The sequence below is a fragment of the Trachypithecus francoisi genome, unplaced genomic scaffold (assembly GCF_009764315.1).
Source record: "Trachypithecus francoisi isolate TF-2019V2 unplaced genomic scaffold, Tfra_2.0 Lachesis_group14, whole genome shotgun sequence".
NCBI classification, from domain to species: domain Eukaryota; kingdom Metazoa; phylum Chordata; class Mammalia; order Primates; family Cercopithecidae; genus Trachypithecus; species Trachypithecus francoisi.
Genome location: NW_022681459.1, coordinates 57,947,478 through 57,969,402, shown reverse-complemented (window position 1 = coordinate 57,969,402; position 21,925 = coordinate 57,947,478). Strand labels below are relative to the sequence as shown.

The 21,925-nt window shown below is 50.7% G+C and overlaps 1 protein-coding gene across 4 annotated transcripts in view; it reads left to right on the top strand.

Moving 5' to 3' along the window:
* Nucleotides 1–8,332: 8,332 nt before the first annotated feature.
* PARVB (parvin beta) overlaps nucleotides 8,333–21,925 on the top strand; it is a 144,028-nt gene continuing 130,435 nt past the window's right edge. Inside the window, exon 1 of one of the 4 annotated variants that reach the window (XM_033233676.1) lies at nucleotides 8,333–8,560. In XM_033233676.1, coding sequence (XP_033089567.1) covers nucleotides 8,449–8,560 — 112 coding nt within the window. In that variant the 5' untranslated portion in view covers nucleotides 8,333–8,448. The remainder of the gene's footprint in view (nucleotides 8,561–21,925) is intronic. The other 3 variants (XM_033233675.1, XM_033233678.1, XM_033233677.1) reach the window with 3 other exon arrangements.

Sequence of the window (21,925 nt, the reverse complement as noted above, 5' to 3'; positions counted from 1 at the left end):
TGACATTTCACCATGGAACCAACAACCCACTTTTTCGGGACCTCTCTCTATGCAGAGAGCTCTTCTCTTTCTTTCACCTATTAACTTCCACTCTAAACCTCACGGTCGGTGTGTCCACGTCTTCCTTGTCTGTGGCTGTGAGACACCGAATCTCAGGTATCACCCCAGAAAAATGAGGCCACTTCAATAAGCCATCATCCTATCCAAGTGTAAACACGAAATTCGCTTATGTTTCATATACACCTGTACACAGAGTCTGAAGGTAATTTTATACACATTTTAAAGAATTTTGTGCGTGAAACAAAGTTTATGTACAAGAGATATCACAGCTGAAGGGGGCTGGAAGGGTCTTTTTTTTCCCTGGGGCTGCTGAATATGCAGTGTGTTATGTGCCTGGTGCTTGAACTGTAACCTGTCACGTGAGGTCAGGTGTGGAATTTTCACTTTTGGCATCATGTCAGTGCTCCGAAATGTTCAGATTTTGAAGCATTTCATTAGGGATATTCGACCTGTGGCTGTTTTTACTTCCCCATTTGATTTCTTTCTTTCTTTCTTTTTTTTTTTTTTGAGATGGAGTTTCACTCTTATTGCCCAGGCTGGAGTGCAATGGCATGATCTTAGCTCACCGCAACCTCTGCCTCCTGGGTTCAAGTGATTCTCTTGCCTCAGCCTCTCAAGTTGCTGGGATTACAGGTGTGCACCGCCATGTCCAGCTAATTTTGTATTTTTAGTAGAGATGGGGTTTCTCCATGTTGGCCAGGCTGGTCTCAAACTCCTGACCTCTGGTGATCCACCCACCTCAGCCTCCCAAAGTGCTGGGATTACAGGCGTGAGCCACCACACCTGGCCAACTTCCCCGTTTGAGATGTGAAGGTAATCCACCCTAACCATAAATTAGTTTTTCATAGTGTTCAATAAAAAATAAATCATCTTAGTCTCTAGACAAAGAGGTGCAAGGAAAATTGAGTTAATGAATACAGTGCTTTTGGTCTGAGAATGCGAAAGGCATCACTCACCCGGGAAAGGGAACAATGATAAACTTTACCAAGAAGGCACTATTTACCTGGGATTTCTTAGTAGTGAGTACCCCGCTTGCATTTAACATAGGATTCCATTTGTATACAGATTAGGTCTATAAAATGCCAGGAACCCTCCGGCAGTGCAAAGCCCAGGCCAATTCCTCTTACAACTAAGCACCACTTGGTTGTCACTAGTTCTGCTTGAAATATGGGGCCACTGTTCTTTCACGCTGTAATCGCACATTCAAACTGTCTCTGCCATGTTCAAATGAGCAATAACCAAATGAAAATTGTAAATTCTTTGTGTTCACTGGCAAGTTGGAACCACTGATGAAAGCTTCAAAAATCCATTATTTCCTGGGCACTCACCAGACCCCCCACAGATGCATTTCTGTGTCTTCACTGGACCTTGGCTTTTGCCCATTCACATCCCCCATGAGGATGGTTCTTGTCCATTTTCTCTCCCAGTTGGTGTTTCTTCTCCCCTCACTCTCTCCTGGTTAGAGGCTCTTCACTGGGGGTTCGTGGGGTGCCAAGGGCAGTGGGGGTGTCAGGGGGCCTTCCGAAGCAGGCTATTGTTTCAGAATGATGTTGCATGTCAAATGTCACACGTGGCATTGTTTGTGCTTCTCCAGACTAGAGGGTCTGTCCCATGCACCAGATTCTCAAAGAGGCCAGAGACCCCTGCCCTAGATGACAGTCTCACCCCAGGATCCAGAGAGCACCCGGATCTGTGCTCACCCCTGCTGTGCCACAATCCCACTGAGCTGTCAACAACCACATTCTCGGCCGGGCGCAGTGGCTCACACCTATAATCTCAGCGCTTTGGGAGGCTGAGGCAGGTGGATCACCTGAGGTCAGGAGTTGGAGACCAGTCTGGCCAACATGGTGAAACCCTGTCTCCACTAAAAATACAAAAATTAGCTGGGTGTGGTGGTGGGCACCTGTGATCCCAGATACTCAGGAGGCTGAGGCAGGAGAATCGCTTGAACCCAGGAGGCAGAGGTTGCAGTGAGCTGAGATCCTGCCATTGCACTCCAGCCTGGGTGACAAGAGCAAAACTCCATCTCAAACAAACAAACAAACAAACAAACAAAAAACTAACCACATGCTCAATGTTTCTGTGTCTTCCCTGCTGGTTAGTGACATCTAAGGCAGGCCACATGAATAAGAACCCTGTGAGATCTTCCACCTTTCACTTCCCTAACGCAGAATCCAGTCATTCTCCAGGTCTTGGGGCACCCAACTCCAAATGTTCATTTCTCTCTATCCTCCTCCTTCCCTGTGCCGCTGCCTGGGTGTGTAGCCTCAGCACCCCTTTTGTCAAACTGATCTCTGGCTCTGGGGTTTCCTTGCTCCATCCTCCACACTGGGTCAACTCTCTCAATGGCCACCTCCTTCCTTGCACAAGATCAAGTGCTGACTCCTGATCTGGGTGCTGGAGGGCCGTCCTTTCCATCACCCCCATTCTCCTCACCCAGGTTCTCAGGCCACATAGGCAGGCTTGCCATGGTCATGGGTTGACTTGTGCGCTGCCCCCATCTTAGTCCATTTGCATTGCTATGAAGGAACGTCTGGAGCTGGTAATTTTTTATTTTTATCATTTATTTATTTAGAGACAAAGTCTCACTCTTGTCCTCCAGGCTGGAGTGTAATGGCATGATCTCGGCTCACTGCAACCTCTGCCTCCCAGGTTCAAGCGATTCTCCTGCCTCAGCCTCCCCCGTAGCTGGGATTACAGGCACCTGCCACCACGCCCGGCTAATTTTTGTATTTTTAGTAGAAGCAGGCTTTCACCATGTTGACCAGGCTGGTCTTGAACTCCTGACCTCAGACGATCTGCCCTCCTCAGCCTCCCAAAGTGTTGGGATTACAGGCATGAGCCACCATGACTGGCCTATTTTTATTTTTTTTTTGAGATGGAGTCTTGCTCTGTCGCCCAGGTTGGAGTGCAATGGCGTGATCTCGGCTCACTGCAACCTCCGCCTGCTGGGTTCAGGCAATTCTGCCTCAGCCTCCCGAGTAGCTGGGATTACAGGCATGCATCATGACACCCAGTTTTAGTAGAGACAGGGTTTCACCATGTTGGCCAGTCTAGCCTCAAACTCCTGACCTCAGGTGAACTGCCGGCCTTGGCCTCTCAAAGTGCTGGGATTACAGGCATGAGCCACCGGGCCCGGCCGAAGCTGGTAATTAATAAAAAAAGGAGGTTTCCTCGCCCACGGCTCTGCAGGCTGCACAAGCAGCATGGCACAGCATCTGCACTGGTGAGAGCCGCAGGCTGCTTCTCCTCCTGGCAGAAGAACTGGTGGAGCCACATGCAGAGATTACAGGGCAAGAGAGGAAGCAAGAAAAGAGGGGGATGACCAGCTCTCAAGGGAGCTAACAGAGCAAAAACACTCATTACTATGAGGATGGCACAAAACCATCCATGAGGGAGCCTCCCCAGGACCCACACACCCCCAACCAGGCCCTCCCTCCAACACAGGATTGAATTTCAGTATGGCGTTTGGGGGAGTCAAATATCCAATGCATAGCACCCCCAAAAGATGCTGAAATCCTAATCCCCAGTACTGTGACCAGGACATTATTTGGAGATAGGGTTGTATGGAAAAATCAAACTGCCTTTCCTCTTCTCTCATACCACAAGAGTCAACACAGAGGACTCCCGTGAACAGGCTGGGGATTTCTCCCCGCCAGCAAGTGGGAGCTCAGTTCTGCAGCGGCGCCAGCTGGGTGTCCCCCAGTCCAGTTCAATTCCAGCACTGTCCATCTGCAGACAGCACAAGATCCCACAGGATGAGGGCTCAGTCCCACAAGACTGTCACCCATTTTTTAAAAATTTTATTTATTTATTTTTTTTGAGGCAGGGTCTGGTTCTGTTGCCCGGGCTGAAGTACAGTGGCATGATCATGGCTCACTGCAACCTTGATCTCCTGGGCTCAAGTGATCCTCCTACCTCAGCCTCCTGAGTAGCTGGGACCACAGGCACGTGCCATCACACCCAGCTAATGTTTTATTTTGTACCGAGGGGGTCTTGCCATATTTCTCAGACTGGTCTCAAATTCTTAGCCTCAGGTGATTCTCCGGCCTCAGCCTCCCAAAGTGTTGGGCTCTCAGGCCCGAGCCATTGTATCCAGCCACCTGCCCCCCTTCTGATGCCAATCACAAGCCCCAGGTTGTTCTGCCTGTGCTTCTGACTGGGGTTCTCACGTGCCTCAGGTTTGATTAGCTGGAGTGGCTCACAGAACTCACGGCAACACTCACGTTTCCTGGATGATTACAAAGAGTGTTACAAAGTCTTCTGATGAACACCAGAGGAAAAGACTTGCAGGGCAGGGATGGAGGAGGGGCATCGAGCCTCCTTGCCCTCCCTCGGTGCACCACCCTCAGGAACCTCCATGTGTTTAGCTATTTGGAAGCTTCTCCAACTCTGTCTTTTTTTTTTTTCTTTTTGAGACCGAGTCTTGCTCTGTTGACCAGGCTAGAGTGCAGTGCCGTGATCTCGGCTGACTACAACCTCCACCTCGTGGGTTCAAGCAATTCTCCTGCCCCAGCCTCCCAAGCAGCTGGGGTTACAGACGTGCACCACCACACCTGGCTAATTTTTGTATTTTTAGTAGTCACGGGTTTCACCACGTGGGCCAGACTAACTCCTTGAACTCCTGACCTCAAGCGATCCACCCACCTTGGCCTCCCAAACTGCTGGAATTATAGATGTGAGCCACTGTGCCCAGCCGCCGTTTTGGGTTTTTATGGAGCCTTCATTGGCTAAGCACGACAGAAGCTGGACAACCATGTTGAAGTGTGATTGGACAAAAACAGTATGATTCAACACCATCAGTCAGAGTGGTGGAGCCCCGCAAGGCCTGTCTGTACAGCATTCCTTCCTCCTGGGCAGGGGGCAGGACTCCTTCTGAAATGGGGGTCTTGTGACCCTCAGTCAGACAAGGCAGTTCAGAGAATTTCTCCGTGGCCAGCTCCAAGATGGAAAGGTGGTGGAAGATTCGAGTATTTTTTTTTTTTTTTTTTTTTTGAGACAGAGTCTCGCTCTGTCGCCCAGGCTGGAGTGCAGTGGTGCGATCTCGGCTCACTGTAAGCTCCGCCTCCTGGGTTCACGCCATTCTCCTGCCTCAGCCTCCTGAGTAGCTGGGACTACAGGCACCGCCACCACGCCCGGCTAGTTTTTTGTATTTTTCAGTAGAGACGGGGTTTCACCGTGTTAGCCAGGATGGTCTCGATCTCCTGACCTCGTGATCCGCCCATCTCGGCCTCCCAAAGTGCTGGGATTACAGGCTTGAGCCACCGCGCCTGGCTGGATTCGAGTATATTTTCGTTTTCTTTATTTTATTTTATTTTATTTATTTATTGAGATGGAGTCTTGCTCTGTTGCCCAGGCTGGAGTGCAGTGGCATGAACTCAGCTCACTGCAAGCTCCTCCTCCCAGGTTCATGCCATTCTCCTGCCTTGGCCTCCTGAGTAGCTGGGACTACAGGCGCCCACCATCATGCCCGGCTAATTTTTTCCTTGTATTTTTTAGTAGAGACGGGGTTTCACCATGTTAAGCCAGGATGGTCTCGATTTCCTGATCTCTTGATCCGCCCGCCTCGGCCTCCCAAAGTGCTGGGATTACAGGCATGAGCCACCACGCCTGGCCTATATTTTCATTTTCTATGACCTGCCTTGGGAAGAAAAAGGAGCAGGTGAAAGGAGGGAAGCAGAAAGAAGGTCAGAAAGAGAGAGAGAGAAGCTACACCTGAAGCCTGCTTCCAAGGCCCCAACATGGTAACACAGGACTGTCTTTCCCCTTTATTGCTCTGAAGCTGTTTCCACACTGCTTCAGGAACCAAGGAAGAAAGGCCAAATACTGTAACAAAAGATACGCTCATTGTTTCAGTCACTGAGGAAATCACCAGGGTGATGGGAATTGTGAGCCAGGCATGGTGGAGGAAAACCAACATATAAATATCATCATCTCACAAGGGTCCTTGCAGATGATCAAGTGAAGATGAATCACCAGGATGGGCTCTAATCCAACATGTCTGTGTCCTTGTGAAGTCTGGACTCAGACACACACACACAGCCTAGTAGAGATGGAGGCAGAGACGGGGCAATGCTTCTACAGGCCGAGGAACACAGAAGATTTGCTGGCAAACCCCAGGAGCCCGGAGAGACGCAGGAAACAGATTTGCCCGCGCAGACTCCAAACAGAAATGAACCCGGCCTATACCTTGATTTGGATTTCTGGCCTCCTGATGAAATCCTAATCCCCAGTACACAGGGGTATTACAAGGACACGGTCATCTTGGATTACAGCCCACTCTGGTGATTCATCTTCACTTGATCATCTGCAAAGACCCTCATGAGATGACGATATTTATCAATTGGTTTTCCTCCACCGTGCCTGGCTCATAATTCCCAACAACCTTGTTATTTCTCTCCAAACGGTGAGAGAAGACATTTCTGTTGTTCTGAGCCCTCCAGCTTGTGGAACTTTGTGCTGGCAGCCCCAGGAAACCGCAGTGTCCTCTCCCTGTCTCTTCTGCCTGGTGGGTCTTCTCTTCCTTTACTAAAAGGAAAAGGGCATTTGATCCTTGTTCCAGGTCAAATGTCCCTTCCCTGCAAGCCTCCTCTGCCCACCCACAGCACTTCTCCCCCCACCCCATCCACATGGTCCCTGTCCCTCCCCCATGCTGGCCACACTACATGGCCACTGTGTCCTGTGACTATGTTCTCCTTGACCACAAACTCCTGGAGGACAAAGCTCTGTGCCCTTGGTCTTCACGCCCCTGACTGAGGACTGGGCCTGGCACCAACTCAGCCAACAGAAGCATTTACTGCATTGGGGGGACTGGGGGCCAGCCAGCACAAAGGGAGACAGAAAAACCATCTCAACCCACACACCCAGAGCTGAACCCTCTTCTCCCCAGGCGCCACCCTCTACTGGCACCTGTCTCTGCTGAGTGACCCACCATGGCCTGGCAGGACACTCAGCCTTCACTCCTCCTACTTCATTTTTTTATTTTTTTTGAGGCAGAGTCTCGCTCTGTCGCCTAGGCTGGAGTGCAGTGGCATGATCTCTGCCCACTGCAACCTCCGCCTCCCGTGTTCAAGTGATCCTCGTGTCTCAGCCTCCCAAGTAGCAGGGATTACAGGTGCCCACCACCATGCCCCACTCATTTTTGTATTTTTAGTAGACATGGGGTTTCACCATGTTGGCCAGGCTGGTCTTGAACTCCTGACCTCAGGTGATCTGCCTGCTTTGGTCTCCCAAAGCACTGGGATTACAGGCGTGAGCCACTGCACCTGGCCTACTCCTCCTACTTCTTCAAGACTGGGGCTTCTGGCTGTGAGCATCTCAGAAATCTGTTTGCTTCTCTCCTAAGTCACCGTCCCCCTGCCTGTGCCTTCTCCATCTCCAGCACCTGCTGAGCAGCCATCAGCCAGAGGCAACGCCTGTGACATCACAGCTCAAAACCCTGCCTGGATATTTAGGCTGGGCATGGTGGCTCACACCTGTAATCTACTAAATTGGGATTACACCTGTAATCCCAGCTACTCAGGAGGCTGAGACAGGAGAATCGCTTGAACCTAAGAGATGGAGGTTGCAGTGAGCCGAGATTGTGCCATTGCACTCCAGCCTGGGCAACAGAGCAAGACTCTGTCTTAAAAAAAAAACAAAAACAAAAACAGCCTTGCCTGGCCTCCCTCGGGATGAAGCCTTTTCCTCTGCTTCCAACACCTGCGAGGCCTGCCTCCCCTCCTCTCCCCCTCCCTGGCACCCCACACTGTCCCCAGGGCCTGCTTTTCTGCTGACCTCATGGTACCGGCCTGCAAGCCATTTCCTGGGGCCTCCCCATCGCCTCTTCCAGAAACAACTCCTGGAGCTCCCCTTGGAGGTCAGGCCAATGACCTGTCCCCCGCATCGCCCTCCATCCTCTAAGCTTCCCGTGGGTAGGGACAATTCCCAGTTCAGAAGGGCTTCCCCTGCCCTGGGCCTGGCTCTTGGCAGAAGCTCTACAACAGACCGGCCACGTTCGTGTGACTTGATTCTCTCCGACTTTCAGGACGTCCTGAGGCCGCACCCACGTGGCAATGGTGTTTGTCGCGCTGCCCCCTGGATTCGGCACCACTAGCGGAGCCGAGCACAGCCCAGGGCTCCAAAGTGTGGGGAAAAGGCTGCGCCGCTCCCGGGGTGGCCCCACACCCCTTGCCTGAGTGTGAGCGGCGGCGCGGGACGGAGACGGCTCCGCCTGGGACCAGCAGGCCTCGGGCATCCGGGCCGCCGGGGCCGCGCTCCAGGCCGGGGGCGGGGGCGGGGGCGGGAGCGGGGCGGGGGCCGGCGGCGGGGCCGCGCCCTCGGCCACTCCCCGGGGCGACCGGGCGGCTCCACACGCGCTGCGCCAGCCGCCGGCCCCACGCGCGGCCCATGTCCTCCGCGCCGCGCTCGCCCACCCCGCGGCCCCGCAGGATGAAGAAGGACGAGTCGTTCCTGGGCAAGCTGGGCGGCACCCTGGCCAGGAAGCGGAGGGCGCGCGAGGGTGAGTGCGCGCCCGCGCCCGCCGACTCCCTGTGGACCTGCCTGGCTGCGCCCGCCCCGGGCCCCCAGCGCCCCACGGGGCCGCCCCCTCCCGCCCCCGCGGCTGCGCGACCTTCGGGATAGGCCAGGCCTATACAGTAAGCACCGGCCGGGACCTGGCGCGTGGGGCCGCGGTGGCCTCAGGAGTCTGCCAAACGCGCGTGCGGGCGCCTGCGCGGCGGGGACCTCGGGCCACCGTGCGGAGCCCTCGCTTGCTCCGGCCGCCGGGTGTTTAGCTCTTCCCTGGGCAAGCGGCATCGCCAGCCGCGCGGGGTGACCGTTCATTCCATGAGCAGTGACACTCACGTGTGCAGGGCAGGCATGGCCTGGGGGACCCGCTACTGGTTGTTGCGCGGGCGCCCTGAGGGGTGCGGGACTCGGGGCGTGCAGGTCTGAGGCCTGGGAGGCCTGCGAGCAAGAGTTGCAGAGATCGCATTAAAATTTAAGTTTTTATGGCGTGTGCTCACGAAACACTAGCAACCTCGTACGTTTTAAAGAATTTGAGAGTTGCAGGGGATAGTCTGATGTCTTTAAGTGTATCGCTTGCCCAGGGCCTCCTGGGAGATACATTCTTGAATTTTCTGCTTGGGTGGGGAGGTTCTGCCCCTGGGACCGTGCCCTATAGTGAGATTTCAGATTGGTGAGAGGTGCGGGGAGCTTACAAAGAATGGAGGTGGGGAGCTGCTGTGGCAAGGCAGATGGAGAAAGGCCGGCCTCAGGTGGGTACCTGGGAAGGAGCCCTCCCTTAGTGGGTATGCAGTACGGTTTTCTTAAACCACTTGGGCCTGACATATCCCTGGGAACTCTTCCTCTGCCTCCAGGGATTCGTGCACCCCGGGCTGCAGGTCCCCCATTCATTTCTTCCCTGGGACTCTTGTATTCCTAGGGATGTGTGTACTCTGGGAACACATGTGACAGATTTGCCTCTAGGCATGTGTGTGCCCCCATGCGCCTGCCCCCCAGGTTTTGTGTACAGTGCAGGGAACGCTTGGTTCCCCAGCCATTTTCTCCCAGGGACGCCTGTGACCCCAGGGGATGTGTGTCTTCCCACCCGTGATCCTGTTCCAGGAGGGTAGGGTCTTGTCCCCTTCAGTGGGTCTCCTGGCGGAGAGGCCACTCTTCTCTCAAGCCTTACACTGGACGACCCACTGTGGCTTGTATTAGTCACCTCTTCTAAATGACATGATTAGTGGCTGTCACCCTTCTCTCTGTCATCCCTACTGTTCTTCCATGCAGTCATCAGCACCCTCACCAGAAACCATTTCGGTTCCTTTTTATGGCTTGCAACAATTATAGACGCAAGTGACACTCCCCTCACAATTCAGCTCACAGCCTGTGGTGCGCCTGCCATGGGCCAGGTGCTGCTCCGACCCTAGGAAGAAAAGAGTGGGGGCGGGGTGCTTGCTTTCGTGGAACAAGGAATGAGTAAGACAAGTGGCGCTGTGATGACATGCCCCAGAGCACATAGAACAGGGCGATCAGAGCCAGGGGAGGCCTCTGAGAAGGGGACACTTGAGTGGAGGCCAGAAGGAACCAGAGGAAAGTCTTTCATAGAACGGCAAGGAACCGGAATGTTCTGGGCTCTTACAGCTTATTTTAGGTGCCGTTTACGCTCTCGGAATAGGAAGAACACACACCCAAAGTAATGGACGGGGCCCAAATTCCAGAGTACACAGTTCTTCTCCTCCTTGCCTATGAATTGATGTGTGCCTAGAAAATTCAGGCCCAGCCTGGTTTAATTCAAATGCACCAAGAATTCTAATAGCAGGAAGCATCTTGTGCTGAGTAGAACGGGCGTGGAGGCAGGAGGAGGAGCAGGACGCTGGACACTGCTGATGCTGCTTTTGCTGGGGGTGAGCTGGGCACCCTGCCTCGGTTCTCAGGGTTGGGGTGCCTGGCAAACCGAGGGCCACAAACCCTCCTTGGATCCAGGCGCAGGAATTGAGGGATAGGCTGGACTGGGAAGGGTTTAGTGGCTTCTGTGTGGTCTCCTGGGAAGTGGAGGAGCCAGGAAGACTGAATAATGAGGCCTTGAATAATTGAGAGTTGCGGGTAATTCTGCAAGCACGTTTGCCTTGGCAACATGTGCTTCTGGCCACTCCAGGGTGAGAGAAGCCCCTGACCCTGACTTTGGGCCATCAGAGCTATGCTTGGTTGCCTACCAGAGAGTGACTGGGTGCTTGGGAGGTTTCCACGACCCTGCCTGCTGCACCATCGGCTTCATTTCCTCCTTTGTTAGAAAGTTGAGGGTGGATTCGGGAGAGCGGATGTGGCTCTGATGTGTTCCTGAGTTGAGGACTCTAAGGGAGGAGGGGGAAGCTGGGGGAGGGGGCGGGTTCATCGGGGAGGTTCCAGCTTCAGGCAGGGGTGTGACAAGGCACAGAAGGACTTTTGAGAGGGATGGTTGGGATGAGTGACCTGGCCTGTTCCAGAGGAGAGGGGGTTAGGAAATGTGGGGCCCTGGGGTTTGGAGGAAGCAGTGCAGGAAGTGTCTGAGAATGAGCTTCACAGCGGGCGTGATTAAGGCGGATGCGCCACGGGAGGTGTGTCACGTGCTGGCCCGGGTCAGAAAAGGGAACTGTGATTAACTGTAGGCATTCGCAAAATGGAAAGGAACACGGGAAACCCCCCGGGCTCCCCACAGAAGCTCTGGGGACGTGAAAGGACAGCGTGATTCAAACCTGAGTTCAGCTTTACTGGGGCTTAGAGGAGCCCGTGTGGAGGGAAGACCCCCCCAACAGCACACAGGGTTCCCCACTGTGCCCATGGGATGGGAGGCTCCGCAGGTCCCATGGGCCAGGACGGGGGGTCAGGGACAGCCCAGCTGCTGCTGGAAATCCTCAGAGGCGGATGGCCCGCCCCGGCCAGCGAGGCCCTGCGTGGAAGAGGTTGGGTGGAGAGCTCCACACATTTGCCACAAGAGGCCTGTTCTGTGCTGTGCTCGGCCCTGAACCTCAAGTGCCACTGCCCAGTGGCCAGGGTCAGGTTTCTCAGAGAGAGCTGAAGCCAGCAGGGCCAGAGCAGCCAGTCTGGAGGTTCTGTCCCTCTTTTATGAGCAACACATTCAGGAAGTTTCTATCCCCTGATTACCTTAAAAAAATATGTGTGGGCCAGGCGAGGTGGCTCATGCCTGTAATCCCAGCACTCTGGGAGGCCGAGTTGGGTGGATCACCTGAGGTTGGGAGTTCGAGAGCAGCCTGGTCAACATGGTGAAACCCCATGTCTACTAAAATTCCAAAAATTAGCCGGGCATGGTGGCATGCACCTGTAATCCCAGCTACATGGGAAGCTGAGGCAGGAGAATCGCTTGAACCTGGGAGGCGGAGGTTGCAGTCAACTGAGATTGCGTCACTGCACTGCAGCCTGGGCAACAGAGCAAGACTCTGTATCAAATATATATATGTGTGTGTGTGTCTGTGTGTGTATATTCACATATATATTTACGTATTTTTTAAAGCAGTTTCAGGCCGGGCGCGGTGGCTCAAGCCTGTAATCCCAGCACTTCGGGAGGCCGAGACGGGCGGATCACGAGGTCAGGAGATCGAGACCATCCTGGCTAACATGGTGAAACCCCATCTCTACTAAAAATACAAAAAACTAGCCGGGCGAGGTGGCGGGCGCCTGTAGTCCCAGCTACTCGGGAGGCTGAGGCAGGAGAATGGCCTGAACCCGGGAGGCGGAGCTTGCGGTGAGCTGAGATCAGGCCACAGCACTCCAGCCTGGGCGGAAGAGCGAGACTCCGTCTCAAAAAAAAAAAAAAAAAAAAAAAAAGCAGTTTCAGGTTTACAGTGAAATCCAGCAAAGAATACAAAGTGTCCCCACCTATCCCTTCTCACCTCCATCAGTGCCCCCAGGCTGTGTGGTAGAGTCATGAGCCAACATTGAGACATCATTGTCTCCGCAAGCTCATAGTTTACATTAGGGATCGCTCTTGCCGTTGGACATTCTGTGGTTCTGGATGCATGTAGAGTGACATGGACCCACCATTACAGTCACCTCTGGAGGAGTGTCGCTGACCCCAGAATCCTCTCTCTGTTGCCTGTGTATCCCTCCACTTCCCCAAACCCCTGGCAACCACGGATTGTTTTTTTGGTTTGTGTGTTTGTTTTTTTTACTATATCCATATTTTTGCGTTTTCTAGACTATCGTATAGTTGTGATCATACAGCATACAGTAGCGTTTCCAGATTGGCTTCCTCCACTCAGTCATATACATTGAAGGCCCTTCCATGTCTTCTCATGGCTTGGTAGCTCATTCCTTTTTAGACTGAATAGTATTCTGTTGTCTGAATGTGCCAGTTTGTTGATCCATTCACCTGCTGAAGGACATCTTGGTTGCTTCCAAGTTTTAGCAGTTATGAATAAAGCTGCTGTGTACATCCGCGTGTGGGTTTTTATGTGTAGATAAGGTTTTAATTCATTTGAGCTTGATGGCTGGATCGTATGGTAAGATAAGAGCGTGTCTCGTTTTGGAAGAAACTACCAAACTCTCTTCCAAGATGGCTGTGCCACTTTTATTCACCGGTGGCGAACGAGAGTTCCTGCTGCTCCGCACCCTCGCCAGCATTTGGTGGTGTCAGTGTTCTGGATTTTGGAGTTCTGATAGGTGTATCGTGGCGTCTCGTTGCTGTTTCAATTTGCATTTCCCTGATAATGTATGAAGTGGAGCATCTCTTCAGATGTTTATTTGCCATCTGTGTATCTTCTTCGGTGAAGTGTCTGTTAAGGTCATTGGCTCATTTGTATTTTATTTATTTTTATTTTTATTTTATTTTTGAGACAGGGTCTCACTGTAGCCCAGGCTGGAATGCAGTGGCACAATCCTGGCTCACTGCAGTCTCAACCTCCTGGGGCTCAAGTGATCCTCATGCCTCAGCCTCTGGAGTAGTTGGGACCACAGGCACATACCCCCATGCCCAGCTAATTTTTGTGTTTTTTGTAGAGATGGGGTCTCGCTATGTTGCCCAGGCTGGTCTCAAACTCCTGGGCTCAGGAGATCCACCTGCCTCGGCCTCCCAAAGTGCTGGGATTACATGCGTGAGCCACAGTGCGCAGCCTTGGCCTATTTTTAAATCTGCTTGTTTGTTTCCTTACTGTTGGGTTGGAAGAGTTCTTCATATATTTTGGATACAAGTCATGTGTTTTGCAAATATTTTCTCCCAGCCAGTGGCTTGTCTTCCCCTTCTCTTGATCCTGATATCTCCTAAGCATTTGATGTAGAAATAGTGATTAATGAGCAAGATATTGAGACCTCATCAACTAGATCTAAAGAAATCAAGAGGCCAGACACATAATCCCAGCACTTTGGGAGGCTGAGGCAGGTGGATCACCTGAGGCCAGGAGTTTGAGACCGGCCTGGCCAACATGGGGAAACCCCGTCTCTACTAAAAATACAAAAATTAGCCGGGCGCTGTGTCTCATGCCTGTAATCCCAGCACTTTGGGAGGCTGAAGTGGGCAGATCATCTGAGGTCAGGAGGTTGAGACCAGCCTGGCCAACATGGTGAAACCCCATCTCTACTAAAAATGCAAAAATTAGCCGGGCATGGTGGTGCACGCCTGTAATCCCAGCTACTCAGGAGGCTGAGGCAGGAGAATCACTTGAACCCGGGAGGAGCTTGCAGTGAGCTGAGATCATGCTGTTGCACTCCAGCCTGGGCGACAGAGTGAGTCTCCGTCTCAAAAAGAGAGAGAGAGAGAAAAAAAGATAGAAATCACTAGGTAGCTGCGACATTGAACTGAAGGTTGAAAGTATTGTTTTTTTGTGGACTTTAAATAACTTTCAGGAGAGAAATCTCAAGGCCTTAAACCAGCAACTGATAATTTCCTTCAGGGTGTCCATCTTTTACACAGAGCCATCAGTTATGTAGACGGTGGGTTGACCCCAAACACTAAGACGCACCAGTGAAGGGAGGTGAGCTGTGGCTCAGGCCCCACTCAGGATGGTTCGAGGGGCAGGCAGATGCGGAGACTGATCCATGGGAATCTTACCACCCAGACTTGAGGTTTTGGGCCTCCCTGGAGGAAGTGGTCCTGGCTGAGTGTCTAGGATGGCTGGAAATCAGCCCAGCGATGGGGAAGGGGCCCCTGAGGAGACCCCCAGGAAGGCTCCCAGTGGCTGAGCCACGGTGTAGCCTGTGGGCTGTGGCCAGCCCTGACTGGGGACCTGAGAGGTGAGCAGCCCTGGTGTCCTGCAAGCACGGGAGCTTGGAACCCTTGCTGGGGTTTGGCAGGGGTGGCCGATTTCAGTGGGGCTTTAGGGAGTGGGGAATGGACAGAATGGGGGAACGGCGGGGAGGCAGGCAGACAGGCAGGAATGTGGCGTGGGGCAGAGGCCACGCCCCGAGGAGGCGGCGTGGGTGGATGCAGGCGTGTGGGTGATTTCCACACTGTTTTCTAGCCGGCTCCAGCCACTCTGATGCTGACCTTCACAAATGAAAGAGGACCCAGATCCTTGTTGGTGGGAGGGGTGGGAAAGGATTTGCAGGGAGTGTGGTTTCTTTTGGATGATTTTTCAGACTCCTCATTTCTAGGCCCTCTGTGCTCACATGACCTCTCTAATGGTGTCAGGGCTGGTAGAACGGTGGCTGTGGCGTGTTGGGAAGGCCAGCGGGCCTCCTAGCCAACGCAGAGGGGGAGTGGCTGGTCCGAAGTTGGGGGATTTGGCGGGTGAGGGACCAGGGCCATGGTCACTGTGGTTTCTATGGGGAAGAGGGGATGGTGGAGGTCCTGTTTGGAGCTGTTGCGTTGTGAGGCTCTTTACAGACCCTGCCAACGAAGAGAAAGACAATTCCACACCCCTTTCTCTAAATCCAGACCTCCTTCGAGCAGAGGCTGCCTCCATTGGGGGATGGACAGCTGTTGGTCTGAGAAGGAAAGGCACAGTGAGGTCACCGTGATGCTGCCCAGCGCCTGCATGGGGGACACTCCTCGGGGAGGTGGGTGGAACTCCCTGGAGACCATTTTCCAGTGAGGGCCTCTTTTCTCTTGAGCTGAGAGGAAGTGGGTGGCTCAGCTACATTTCCTTTGATTATTATTCTGACTATAATCTTCAAACCCTAAATTTCTCATTGTATGTTCTGCCCATGCATTCTGTTGTCTGGGGCAGCAAAGTCAACCTGCACCATGTGGTTTTTTTTTTTTTTTTTTTTTCCTTGAAGGCCTATTAAGAGCTCTCGGAAACTCTGCTTCTGTAGAAAAGGTAAAAGCACTGCTTGGCCACAAGTGATGACTCTTCCCTGCCTTTCAGGGCTTGGGGAGGAAGGGCAGGTTCTCAGTGATTCTGCCAGTACCTTGGTTACAGACCTTCCAGCAGAGTCAGATCACCTTGGCAACCCCACACTCGTCAGAGGGGCTCTGCCTTGATTCCTGCCCCACCGCTGTGGAATTAATGTTGATTGCGCATCCTGAAGTTGCTTACCCTCGCGCTCCCTGTCCAGTCAGAATAATTAAGGGGTGTTTATTGGATGTAAGTGGGTTCATCCCTGCTGCGACTATGGATTTTAAGTGCTCCGTTGGACCGATTCCTCCCTGCTGTGGTTGGCACGGGGCAGGCACCTTTACCTAGCCGTTTTCTTCTTTTCAAATACGTGGTTCCATCACATAAAAGATACACCCTAACAAAATGTCTCTGCCTTAGCTGTACATGTTACACTTTAGGTTTCAGGCGACAAATTGGTTTATCTCCTAATATATTTGCTATTTATTGCATCACATAGAGGCTGCAAAGCAGATTTGGAGGACGTTATGAGCATATGTTGGCTCAGTGGTGGTAATCTGCTTCTCCATACTAATTGCTGTCTTGATAAAAGAATACAGACACAGTGCAATCAATCCGAGAAGTGTTCTGTGGCTTTGCATCATTGTGATACCTCAGGCTGACATATTCAAATGACAGCCTTCCCCCTGGTTACAAGAAAAGATGGAATGAGTAGCAGTTTTGGTCTTGTCCAGTCTTGAGGGCTCCCAGCATCTGGGGAGTAACTTGATCAACCCTGGGAAACCAGCGGAGTCTTTTACCTCCTCTGACGTTCTGACTGAGAGTATCTGGGCTGTGGGGACTGAACACACCCTTTGAGGCTGTGTGTGTTAAAGCTTGGGGGCTCGTTTCAACATTTCTAATATGGGAAATTGTGGGCAGATCCCAGCTTTGCGTTTCTGAGCTGCTGAGTTTGCCCTGGTTCAGAGAATGTCCGGCGGGGTGGTGCAGCCCGCCTCCTTGTGCCGGATCTGTTGCTTCTTCTCTCTAAGCCTCTCTTCCTTAGGGTCCCTTGTGGAGCAAAGCAGCACTTGTCGTGTGAGGAAGTGAAGCCTTATCAGCAATTGAGTGAGCGCTCAATCAGAATTTGTTATGGATGAATGTGGATGACTGGAGGCATCGACACAAACTCCAGACTCCAGAGCTGGGATGTGGTAAAGCAGAAGTGGCAAGTCAGCTCAGTTTAGGACAACTGCCTAACCCTGTGTTGAGAAGGATTCTTTGGCTGAGTCGGGGCTTAGGGAAAAAGAATGCTGGGACCAGTCAGCCAGACTAGCAGTGTGTTTGGAGGGTTAGTTGCTGTGTGGCTGTCATCCCCAGAAATAAAGCCTTTTCCAGGTCTAGTGCTGGCTCATTTCAGCGGCACTGGCTGCCTTATTCCCATTGAGTGTCACACAACAGCTAGTTGACTGTTGGAAACAAAAGTTGTGTAAATCCTTTAAGATATTGCAATGAGAATGTTGGTATCTTAACTCTTCCCCTTGCCATCTATGACTAGGAAGCATCCCCAATACTAGATTTTTTTTTTTTTCTGAGACAGAGTCCTGCTCTGTTGCCTAGGCTGAACTACAGTGGCATGATTTCGGCTCACTGCAACCTCTACCTTCTGGGTTCAAGCGAGCACATCCCGCCAATTTTTTATATTTTTAGTAAAGACAGGGTTTCATCATGTTGGCCAGGCTGGTCTCAAAATCCTGACCTCAACTGATCCGCCCGCCTCGGCCTCCCAAAGTGCTGGGATTACAGGCATAAGCCACCACTCCCAGCCTCCAATACTCTTTTGAGGTATACTTGGCTGAGTAACCCGCTTTGCGTATGTGGAGAAACAGGTGTTTCTGAGCTGGAATTCCTTGTACTCAGAATTTGAGGGCATCTCAGATGGGCACCAGGAGGCATTCTTGCCTTCCTCACCAGCCTGTGGCATCAGAGAACATTTGGCAGTCTCTGAGTGGGAGTTCTTTATGCTTGCCTGTTAGTAGTTGGAGGCATGCTCCTTTAAGCTTTGCCATTTGAAATGATGAGCTTGGTTTTGGCCTTTGAACCTTTACCTGCCAGCTACCCACAGTCAGTCAGTAATGTTGATTTCCCCAAGCAACGCCATCTTAGGAATTTCTTTGCTTGTTCTCTTACAAAGTCATGCATTACTATACTTGTTTTCATTTGAAAAATTACAATTTCACAGAATCTAGCCTTGAATGTTAAGCTATTAAAAAGTTAAAGAGGGAGTGAAAATTTTAGCACTCCTAGGACCTGCGTACGTTGCTTGCTCCAATCCAGACACTCCTGGAAGCAGCTGTCTCAGCAGAGCCCTGTCTGCCCTTGTTGTTTTCTGCTTCTCAAGTTACTCCAGACTCCAGGGAACTAGAAATGACCAGGCCCCACTTTACACATGAGGATAGAGTGCCCCTGACAAGGCTGGAGAAAGGGGGAGGTCCGGGGCGGGGCCTCATGCACATATGGTGTTCAGAATTTATTTTTGCTATAAATGGAATGTATATATATATGAATATACAAATAAAAATATATAAAGAATATATGTATAAAGAATATAAAGAATACTTCTAGAATTGATTGCATTGTGTCTGCATTCTTTTACTGCAACAGCAATTATATTATAATTATAATTATAAAGAATATATATATTCTTTATACATATATTCTTTATGAATATGTATTTGAGATGGGGTCTTTATACATATGTATGTTTGAGATGAGGTCTTTATACATATATAGATGTTTGAGATGGGGGTCTTTATACATATATATATTTGAGATGGGGGTCTTTATACATATATATACGTTTGAGATGGGGGTCTTGCTGTGTTGCCCAGGCTGGAGTGCAGTGGCTGTTCATAGGCCAGATCATCAGACAGTGTAGCCTTGAACTCCTGGCCTCAAGGGATCCTTCTGCCTTAGCCTCCCGAGTAGCTGAGACAACAGGTGCACACCACCATGGCCAGCTCTTAAGAAACATCTGGCTCAAAGCTTAATTTGAAGTGTTTTTATCCCTATCTTTTTTCTTTTTGTTTCAAAATTAATAGAATTGACCCTTGAGCAGCACAGGGTTAAAAGGCACTGACCCCCCATGCAGTTGGAAATCCACGTGTAACGGTTTTCTTTTTTTTTGAGAGGGAGTTTCGCTCTTGTCACCTAGGCTGGAGTGCAGTGGTGCGATCTCAGCTCACTGCAACCGCTGCCTCCCAGGTTCAAGTGCTTCTCCTCCCTCAGCTTTCCGAGTATCTGGGATTACAGGCATGCACCACCACGCCCAGCTAATTTTTGTATTATTAGTAGAGACAGGGTTTCACCATGTTGGCCAGGCTGGTCTCAAACTCCTGACCTCAGGTGATCCTCCCGCCTCAGTCTCCCAAAGTGCTGGGATTACAGGCCTGAGCCACTGCGCCCAGCCACCATGTGTAACTTTTGACTCCCACAAAACTTAACTGCTGATAGCCTGCTGTTGACTGGAAGCCTCGCTGATAACATAAACAATTAACAATATTTTGTATGTTCTATGCATTATGTACTGTATTCTTACTATAAAGTGAGCCTGAGGAAAGAAAATGTTATTAGGAAAATCATAAGGAAGAGAAAATGCATTTGTAGTCCTGTGCTGTGGTTATCGATGCCGCACATTTACAATATGTGTTTACAAGATGAATGCTCTGAAATGGCCGGCAACTGCAGCTGCAGACCTCACCCTATCATACAACATCTCAAGCTATTCAGCTTCTTGGAATGTCAGGCTTTTCTTTTTCTTTTTTAATTTGAGATGGAGCCTGGCTGTGTTGCCTAGGCTGGAGTGGGTGTGCAGTGGTGCGATCTCGGCTCACTGCAGCCTCCGCCTCCAGGGTTCAAGCGATTCTCCTGCCTCAGCCTCCCGAGTAGCTGGGATTACAGGCGTGTGCCACCATGCCCGGCTAATTTTTTTGTATTTTTAGTAGAAATGGGGTTTCACCGTATTAGCCAGGATGGTCTCGATCTCCTGACCTTGTGATCCACCCGCCTTGGCCTCCCAAAGTGCTGGGATTACAAGTGTGAGTCACTGTGCCCGGCCGTCAAGGCTTTTCTCTGCTTCTTGGGAGCACTTCCAGCATCACAAGTGGCTCTCTGTGTGGGTCCCATGGTGTTATTCAAGGTTGACGGTATTGCACTAAACATGATGAAAAATATGTGAGAACCCAAAGAGATCACTTTTTTTTTTTTTTTTACTATGATATGCAATTTACTGGAGCGGTGAACTGCTCAAGTGGAGATAATTAACATCAAGTAATGTTCTAAGCAATGCAATAGCAACAGGAGGTGGCTACTATTACAGTGGTGTGGTATGGACTGCAGTTAATTGTATGCAGTTATTATTAAATACTGCATCTTGGCCGGGCACGGTGCCTCACGCCTGTAATCCCAGCACTTTGGGAGGCAGAGGTGGGTGGATCACTTAAGGTCAGGAGTTCGACACCAGCCTGCCAACATGGTGAAACCTTGCCTATACTAAAAAGATAAAAATTAACCAGGTGTGGTGGTGGGCACCTGTAGTCGCAGCTACTTGGGAGGCTGAGGCAGGAGAATCACTTGAACCCAGGAGGCAGAGGTTGCAGTGAGCCAAAATCACGCCACTGCACTCCAGCCTGGGTGACAGAATGAGATTCTGTCTCAAAAAAACAAAAAAGAAAAAAAGAAAAATAAATACAATAAAATAAATACATAGGTAGTACATCTTTACATTTGTTTACCTTTCTCTCAACTGTGAACACAGTCTGTGTTTGTGTGTGTGTAAGTTTTGATACATTTTAACTTTTTGTAGTAGATTTATATGTATTTTATGGTGGCAAATAATAAAATAGTATCTATGTATATTTTATGCATTTGTCACGTATCTAACTTTTTCTTAATTTTTAAAAATATTTCTGGGCTACGTGGTTTGCAGTTTTTTCAAATTGTCACAAATCTCCAAAAAATTTTCCAGTCTGTTTATTGGAAAAAATCTGTATATAAGTGGACTCATATAATTCAAACCTGTGTTTTTCAAGAGTCAACTGTAATGTCTTTCAAAGTAAAATCTAAATGAGTTTATTCTTTTTTTTTTTTTTTTTTTTTGAGGCGGAGTCTCGCTCTGTCGCCCGGACTGGAGTGCAGTGGCCAGATCTCAGCTCACTGCAAGCTCCGCCTCCCGGGTTTACGCCATTCTCCTGCCTCAGCCTCCCGAGTAGCTGGGACTACAGGCGCCCGCCACCTCGCCCGGCTAGTTTTTGTATTTTTAGTAGAGACGGGGTTTCACCGTGTTAGCCAGGATGGTCTCGATCTCCTGACCTCGTGATCCGCCCGTCTCGGCCTCCCAAAGTGCTGGGATTACAGGCTTGAGCCACCGCGCCCGGCCGAGTTTATTCTTGATATATATAAGTTTAATAGAAGGAGTGTGGTGGCTTATACCCATAATCCCAGTACTCTGGGAGGCTGAGATGGGAGGATCACTTGAGCCCAGGAGTTCAAGACCAGCCTGGGCAACATAGAGATAACCCATTTTTATTAAAAATAAAAAAAAAAATCAGGCATGGTGGCGCACGTTTGTGGTCCCAGCTACTTGGGAGGCTCAGGTGGGAGGCTCGCTTGAGCCCAGGAGATCAAGGCTCAGTGAACCATGATTGCGCCATTGCACTCCAGCTATGTGACAGAGTGAGTCCCTGTATCAAAATAATAATAATAATAATAATAATAAAGATAATCTGAGAAGTGAGGGTAAAAGTTAAAAGAAGATTAAAAACAAAAACAAATGCTTATAATCCCAGTATTTTGGGAGGCCAAGGTAGGAGGATCGCTTGAACCCAGGAGTTTGAGACTAGTCTGGGCAATACAGTGAGACCTTATCTCTACAAAACAAAACAAAACAACAACAAAAAAGAAAAAACAGCTGAGCATGGTGGCACCTGCCTGTAGTCCCAGCCTGGCCAACATGGTGTAAACCTTGTCTCTACCAAAAATGCAAAAATGAGCCAGCCATGGTGGCTTGTGCCTGTAGTCCCAGCTACTCGGGAGGCTGAGGTGGGAGGATCGCTTGAGCCTGGGAGGTGGAG